General features: G+C 41.7%; 1 protein-coding gene across 1 annotated transcript in view; it reads right to left on the bottom strand.

The window, feature by feature from the left end:
• Nucleotides 1-667: 667 nt before the first annotated feature.
• Nucleotides 668-8267, bottom strand: part of LOC104961755 (uncharacterized) — a 13776-nt gene continuing 6176 nt past the window's right edge. The window contains exons 6-12 of the mRNA XM_010790093.1: nucleotides 4588-4746; nucleotides 3903-4024; nucleotides 3373-3505; nucleotides 3141-3248; nucleotides 2866-2976; nucleotides 2479-2591; nucleotides 668-2366 (exon numbers count right to left, since the gene is read on the bottom strand). Of these exons, the coding sequence (XP_010788395.1) occupies nucleotides 2199-2366; nucleotides 2479-2591; nucleotides 2866-2976; nucleotides 3141-3248; nucleotides 3373-3505; nucleotides 3903-4024; nucleotides 4588-4746 (914 nt within the window). The 3' untranslated portion in view covers nucleotides 668-2198. The remainder of the gene's footprint in view (nucleotides 2367-2478; nucleotides 2592-2865; nucleotides 2977-3140; nucleotides 3249-3372; nucleotides 3506-3902; nucleotides 4025-4587; nucleotides 4747-8267) is intronic.

Genomic DNA, 8267 nt, shown 5'->3' with positions numbered 1-8267 from the left:
TATGTTGACTATATGGATATCTAAGGATGCAAAGGGTAATGTTCAAGTGTTTTTAATGTTAATAAAAAGGATAACTGTGCTTAAAGCACATTGACTGATTTGGCCACTGCGTATTTGCAACCACAGACAAATCATATCTCCACCTTTAGTGCACGAACAACAATAGATCATTGTCCACTAATCATAATTATTAAAGTTAAATTAAAAATCTAAGTTCTGTCTTAGAATGAGATAATCCTCTTGGCAAAATTGTCATTATATCAAACAAGTAAATGTTCTGTAAAAGCGCAATCAGCTGATTAATGCTGTGCTTTTATTTTATAACGGGTCACTTATTTTGGTAAATAGCTATTTTTAAGGGGAGTTTGTTTTAGGAGATTTTCTGTAGCGCATCATAGATCTCTATACAAAAGTAAGCATATAGAGAAATGCAAAAGACAGTGATAAATACCCAGATTTTACACAGTGGCCAAATCAAAGTCAACCGAACATTAATATAGAAAAATCTGCGAAAATGTGTAAGTGCTAATAATTATGGAATGACTAAAAGAAAAGCAGAAAAGTGATTGTCTATCTCAACCGTCTGTGTGAATCGTCAATGTAATATTGCAGCATTTAAAGTGTTAAAGATCCTCGGAGGCTAATCTTCATTTCTTCACATATTTCATTTTCAGTGCTCTGCGTTGTGTCCTAACCCCAGATCCTGTTACGTCACATTAAAAACACTGCAGATGCTGCGGTGGAATGAGTAACATCAATAAAGATGATTATAACATAATAAAGGACCAAATATAGTGCAATCTATTTAAAACTGCTACCCTGTTTTGAACAGCTGGAAATAGGAAGAGAAGGAAAAGGAGGGATCAGAAAGGCAGTGGAAAGTTATTATTGCTCTTTAGAGAAAAAAGGGTCCTTCATACTCTCAGGCCGAAGTGATTGACATCCACGGACTGATTTGTGCAAATAGTGATTGGAGGGCATCCAGCACTCATACAGGTTTTTTTAAGATTGAAAAGTTGAATTCAAGCTTGTCTTATTTTTTTGGTGGAACTTCTATCCACTTCTTCATTGTGATTTCTAGCCACTTCTATTGGCTGAAATCTTATGTCACGGACGTAATACATAAGAAATAAGGGGCGGGGTAAGGGGAATTTGGGAAAGGGTGGGGTTGATTGTGAGGTCCTAGTTTCTGATTGGTTGTTTCTGGTTGATTGTTCGAAAGCAGTCCATCTTTCATTGGACGTAATTATTGCAGCGAGAAGAAAATGATTGATAGGATGGCAAAACTGCCAGATTATTTTTTCTTGCAAAATAGAATATTTATGTATATATCTTCACCTTGAAAAGTAATAGCCATTATTTTTCTTTTTAAATCCTTCATATGCTCTCTTTACATTTCTATAAGTTCTCATCAGAAGGATGCAGTACCTTCTTTACATATGAACAAAATCCAGACAAGGCTTCTATATATCAACACAATCCGAATCGTCTCCTGGTTTTACCCAATATTCTTTTACAAGTCTCAACTTTACAAATTCTGTACACAAGAAACTATCAAATAAAATAAAAACACATAGACAAGGTATAGTCAGCCACAGTGGACTGCTGTATAGTTAAATTAGGACTAACTTATTTGAACAGAACACGAAGTAATACTGGAATCCGCTCTGCACTAGAAGAATATCTACAATAGCTTCTCTAAATCCACAGGTCCCTCCCCCGTCCAGCGTCACAATTCTTCACTCGAAAATAAAAGAACAAACCAAAAGGATTTTTTTCAAAGGTAAAACAAATTAACTTACCCATTTTTTTTTAAAGATTGACAGGTTAAAATTGTTCCTAGATGTTTTAAAGTCTGTACATTTCTGGTCAGTCAGTCAGTTCAGGAGACGGGAGGAAGCCCCACTTAAATTGTGGCTTGGGGCGCGTTTCATTTATATATACATTCTTCAGACTGTATCGGTGAACAGGATGGAATAAGTGCTGGACATTCCTAGTATTGTTGGCGGTAACTGTGAGTTCCTGGCAGGTAGCTCCTCACCCCCCTGCTCGTAATGAGGCTTAGGGAGCTCAGGAATATGTGATTGCCACGATGAGGACATAGTCGCCATGGCTGATGACGTCTCGTCAGACGTGTCTGTCTTCTCATTTTGTTGGTCCTCCGCTGATGCCGTTTCTTGCATTGGGACCACAGGCAGTCACTTGGGCATGGCCATGACCCCAGAGTTGGGGTCAGGGTTGAACAGTTCTTTGTAGAGCGGAGGGAATAGGACGTTGACTGTTTCTGGGTGGAGCTGCTGGAAGGCCTGGAGCTCCTCGGTGTGGAGCGTGCACAGGGCTGACAACGTTGGAATTCGGCTGATCAGCTGCAACACAAGAGAGAGAAGGTCATGGACAAGAACATTTGGATTAACTGCAACCAGCATCAGAAGCATTGATGGGTTTTGTTCTCTTCTCATTGCCACATGGATGGCCTACCTTTGCCAGTGCATCTTCGTCCATGTGGTTCTTCTGCATAATGTGCTGCAGAGCAAAGTAAATCTTCTCCTGGAGCTTCTGGACTTTCCGAGGCTCCATCAACCAAGGCCGATCTGAGTATGAAAAAGGAAAGAAGTGTTGAATTTTTTTAATACAACATTTAGTACGATTAGACACGTGATGATGGATAGCTGTTCAAAAAGTTGATACGGCTCAGAAGCTGCTGGACATAAATAGTAGAACTACTTGGAGTTAATTGCTTGTGATAATGCCCTTTGACAGTAATCAATGTTTTTCTCAATACCAAGTCCCTTGCTTCAATGCAGGCATTGAGGTTCACAAATGTTGCTTCCTGCATTATAATAATATTAGGGAATGTGCACTGACCTGTGGAAATGAGTACGGCTGCCGAGAACAGAGCGATCTCCTCCTCTGTCAGCTGCAGTGCACACAAACTCTTGGCAAAGTCAAACACGGCACTCACTAAGTCATCGCAACCTTAGAGGGAAACGCGGAGAAGAGGACAGAGAAGGGCAGACAAAAAAAGAGAGAGATTTTCATTACTCTTATTCCGGTCACGCATGTGCTGCAAACCAAAAATAACTCTGAGGGTAGAGGATTTTTCCATTTAATTTCCATTTGCATAAGTATTAATATCTTACCTAGAGCTTTGAACATCTGCATGCCGCCGTACTTCCCTTCAAAGAGCACAGTGTTGTTGAGAGGGTTGAATGCCCTGCACATCCGCACCAAGACTACCTCCAAACAACCTGGAAGAACAACAGAGATCATTTGAAGCTGATATAATGACAAAATGGCACATTAAATAAAGTGTCAGACTTTTAACGTGACAATGTCCCGGACCCATTATCGTCAGTCGACATCTTAACTCACCTGACTTGAGCAGGAGGATCTGGTCGTTCTGGCACAGCTCCATGAACCCCGAGATGCGCTTTGCAAACTCCACCACATACTGGATGGCATGGGTGATCTGGATGGCACACTGCTGCCACAGCACGTCCCGGGGCTAGAAACAAACACACCCAGGTTCAAATGACATGTTCTGTACTTATGTGGTTTAATTCATGCCAGTAAATGAACTTCTCTCACACACTTATCAGTTTGTTGATGCTATGACTACTGTGGCCAGAAGTGTTTAATTTTCATGTGAACGGATCAAAGAGGACACACTGAAATGTATTTAAATGACCACTAATGAAATAGCTTTTCTGGGTTTTTCAATCATAATTTTTCATTTTACTAGTATTGCTGAAGGCACAAAAAAGTCAAATACATGACAGAACGAGGAAAGGAATAGGAACATTTCATTAATTTACTTAATAAGAAGATAGTTACATGGTGCATTGTAAAAAACAAATGTAGGCACAGTCTGTACATGAAGATGTGATCACATCAAAGCTCACCTTGCCCTGGAACATTTTGACCTCTTCGTAGGAGTGTGTCTGCCAGGCTAGCTGCTGCAGCTCCTCTGTTGTGTACTGACACGTCTCCAGGTGAGACTTGATGATATTCTGAGCAATACGGTCTGGAAGAGAGGATTGTTCATTTATTCATTTATTTCTGTATCGTTCTACATTTGACTCTGTGGTTTAAAGCATGGGTGGGGCCAGCTCAACAAGTGAGTTTTCTGCAAATTGTAGGATTGCTTTAAATATTTGTTTTAATGAATCAAATTTAACCCCAATTTATTGAGTAAATTGGATATTGAACTAAACCAAAACAAATTATTGTTACAATTTTAAATGCAGTTTTGTACGAGTAGTCTCTTCCAAATACCAATTAAAATATATCCTATAATGTCTTTCACCATGACGATACAAAAAATACATTGTGCCGCCCTAGTAATAAATATGATATATTCCCCATATGTTGAAAGCTTAGAGGAAGATGAATAAACTATTGTCTTAATGAAATCCACATTTACTTCCTAATTTAACATTCTCTTGGATATGAGTTGAATCCTAAACCTTAACTCATTCCTAACATGTTTTTATACATTAATATGACAGCTGTTTTAGCCTGGGTGCCCAGTTGTGTTTTGATTTTAGGTTTTAGAATATAAAAAAGCTAATAACGTAATAAACTTACGTATTAGCATACATATTACGAAGTTTCCCATGCTGGCGTTGTCTGGGGTCCCAGTGAATGTCCTGGGTGCCCGCATGAGCTGAACAGGTATGGGCACCGCGTCAGCGTCATACACCCAGGCTCCTGCCTTAATGGCTTCATGCCGACATGGTCCAGCTGCTGAGTTCGGAGAGTGGGTGGATACTAATCCAGTATATCCCCTGGACTACGCGCCTCCGTGTAAACATGGCCACCCTTGGGGCCGCTCCATGACGTAGACCATAATGGCTAGGTGGGCACCCCATCTCATGGTAAGGGGTGGACAGTCCCCGTGGTTAGTGGTCGAGGTAAACTCGTGGCCGAGGCTTCCTACTCGAGCCTGTCTGCACCCTGGTCTTGCCCGCTCCACACAGCCAGCCGAGCCCCTGGTGCTCTGCCCCCTCTGCCATACAGCGCTCTGTACCACGCTGCCCTATCCATTCTGAAATGCGGCCAAACTTCTAACCGCTGTGCCGGGGAGATCAAAGAAAGGCGGGAAAGATTACACAACAAGAAAAAACTGTCCACACACCTTTCTCGCTATCTTCAGGGTAAGCATTAAATCGTGAAACAGCAGTAGCGTAAACCATATTTGAGAAAGACACCTTTAGCGCTTATTACTAAAACTATATGAAGTAGGACCCGAGTGGTTTATAAAAACAAATAGCAGGCTATTCCTCAGCCCGCTTGGTCGGGTCTGCAGCCCTGCGAATGCACAATTAACAAGAGGTCTAACTTAATATACAGACCGCTAATACTTCCCCCACTCGCTCTCCCCTTACCCGTCTGTCCACCCTCTCTTACCTGCCCCCTAAACTCTACTGAAGAAGCTGAAGATTGATGACAGTTTTTTTCTTGTTGTAATAAATACATTCACCCTTTTATTTGTCTATCCCACCCGCACCAGCAGGTAAAGATATTGGCCGCATTGTCAAGAGCAGCAGCAAGCCTGATATCAAGGATGCAGAAGACACCAGCCTCGGCAATGCTGATTGGAGCGGCAGCAGCAAACCAAGGCGAGGCAGAAGAAAAAATCTGCACAAGAGTTACCTCAACAGCTTAACCAACGGAAACTGTCCACACTTAATCCCAAATGAGTAATTGGGAGCAACCTATGCCAATGGTCCACGTCATTATGGAGGAGCTGACCCAAACAAGGTGAGCCATGATTAACGGGAGCCGTAGTCCCAGGGAGGATACATAATGCAGATAGAACTACCACACCGTCTCCGGATCAGTCAGGGCTGGTACTGTCGGGGATAAAAGAAGCCAATTAAAGCAGGAAGCCGGGTGATATAAGACCTGACGCCAGAGTGCCCCAACCTTGATGTCAGCTATAGCCGGCTACCAGGGCATTCAGCTGGGACCCCAACGTCAGCATTGGGACGAGCTTGGGTTTAAGACTGCACTCTATTTAGACCTTTTTTATATTCTAAAACCTAAATCAAACACACTGTGCCCCAGGCGAAAACAAGCTGTCAATAATGTTAAAAACATGGTTAGGAATGAGTTAAGGTTTTAGGATTAACTCATATCCAAGGAGATGTTAAATTAAGCAAGTATGGGGATTTCATTAAGACAATAGCTTTTTCATCTTCTCCTAAGGCCTTGTTCCAACATATGGTGGATATATATCAATATTTAATTACTAGGGCGGCACAATGTTTTTTATTGTATCGTAATGGTAAAGGACATTATAGGAATATTTTTAATTGGATTTGGGGGAAGAAGAACTACTCGTAACAAATGCATTTAAAATTGGTACAATAATTTTGTTTTTGGCGCTTTAGGTCAATGATCCAGTTAATCAATAAATTGGGGATTATTCTGATTCATTAAAACAATATTTAAGCATCCCTACATTGCAGAAACCACTTGTTGAGTGCCCACCCATGCTTTAAACACAGAGTTCAATGTAGAACGATACAGAAATTAAATGAATAAATGAACACTCCTCTCTTCCGAACCGTTCCTGCTCAGAATACCTCCAAGCTTCACTGGCCGCACGCCCGTCCCGCTCACCACTCCCCAAAGAGGAGGCCTGCAGAGCCTAGCCGGCAGACACACTCCTACGAAGAGGTCAAAATGTTCCCAGGGTGCAGTGTGAGATTTGATGTGATCAATCTCAGATGTACAAGAAGTGCCCTACATTTGTTTTTCAAATCCCATACTACTTCTTTAAGTAAATTAATGAAATGTCTATTCCTTTCTCCTCGTTCTGTCATGTATTTGACTTTTTTGTGCCTTTCAGCAATACTAGTAACTAAGAAAAATATGATCTGAAAAACCCAGAAAGCTATTTCCATTAGGGTCATTTAAATAAACTTTCAGTGTGTCTCTTGACCGTTCACAATGAAAATAACCTTCTGGCCACAGTAGTCATAGCATCACAACTGATAAGTGTGTGGGACGAAGCTTCATTTACTGGCATGATTAAAAACAATAAATACAGAACATGTTTTGAGAACCTGGGTGGTTTGTTTCTAGCCCCGGGAGTGCTGTGGCAGCCAGTGTTGCATTCAGATCCCATGCCTCCAGTCTGTGGTGGGGAGTTTGCCAGAAGCTGCATCCGGGGTTCATGGAGCCTGAGGCAGAACGGCCAGATTCTCCCTGCTCAATAGGTGAGTTTTAAAGATGTCGACTGACGATAATGGGTCGGAGAACATTGTACGTGAAGTCTGCATATTATTTAATGTGCATTTTGTCATTATATCAGCTTCGAATGATCTCTGTTGTTCTTCAGGTTGTTATGGAGGTAGTTTGGTGCGGTATGTGCAGGGCCTTCACCTCTCAACAACACTGGCTCTTTGAAAGGGAGTACGCGGCATGCAGATGTTAAGGCTCTTAGGTAAGCATTTATTACTTATGCAAATGAAATAAATGGAAAATCCTCTACCTCAGAGTGCTATTTGGTTTGCAAGCACATTGGAGTGACCCGGAATTAAGATGTAATTGAAAATCTCTCTGTCTTTTTTTGCTGCCCCTCTGTTCTATGTCTCTCTCCCGTTCCTCTAAGGTGCGATGAACTTAGTGGAGTGCGGCTGTTGGACTTTGCCAAGAGTTTTGTGGGTGCAGCAGCTGACAGAGGAGGAGATCGCTCTGTTGCCCCGGCGCCGTACTCATTTCCACAGGTAAGGAACAATTCCTAACTATTAGAAATGCAGGAGCAACATTTTGTGACCTCAATGCCTGCATTGAAGCAGGGACTTGGTTTGCGAAAAACATTGTTTACTGTCAAAGGGCATTATCACAACTAATGTAATCCAAGTAAGTTCTTACTATTTATGCCTCCAGCAGCGTTCCTGCAGCCCGTATCAACTTTCTTTGAACAGCTATCCCATCACCACGTGTCCAATCGTACTAAAATGTGTAATAAAAANTTCTGTGAGAACAGCACCATCTACAGGCCAGGCATATGTACTACATCGTCCACCAATCAGGAGGAGACAGCCACGGACATTGCCGTTCGAAAGCGCTGGAGACGATGTAGTACATATGCCTGGCCTGTAGATGGTGCTGTTCTCACAGAATCAGCCCATGCAAAGACAGTGTTAAATTGAGCGAAATGAGGAATGGCTAAAATGCATGATCTGTTTGGTATTTTGAAAAATAAAAAGTATAAATATGCCTTATATAGGTATGGTCCTACACTATATTATTCA

The sequence above is a fragment of the Notothenia coriiceps genome, unplaced genomic scaffold (genome assembly GCF_000735185.1).
Source record: "Notothenia coriiceps isolate Sejong01 unplaced genomic scaffold, NC01 NC01_scaffold00033697, whole genome shotgun sequence".
Taxonomy (NCBI): Eukaryota; Metazoa; Chordata; class Actinopteri; order Perciformes; family Nototheniidae; genus Notothenia; species Notothenia coriiceps.
The sequence above is the reverse complement of the archived record's forward strand: the minus strand, read 5'-3'. Positions and strand labels throughout refer to the sequence as shown.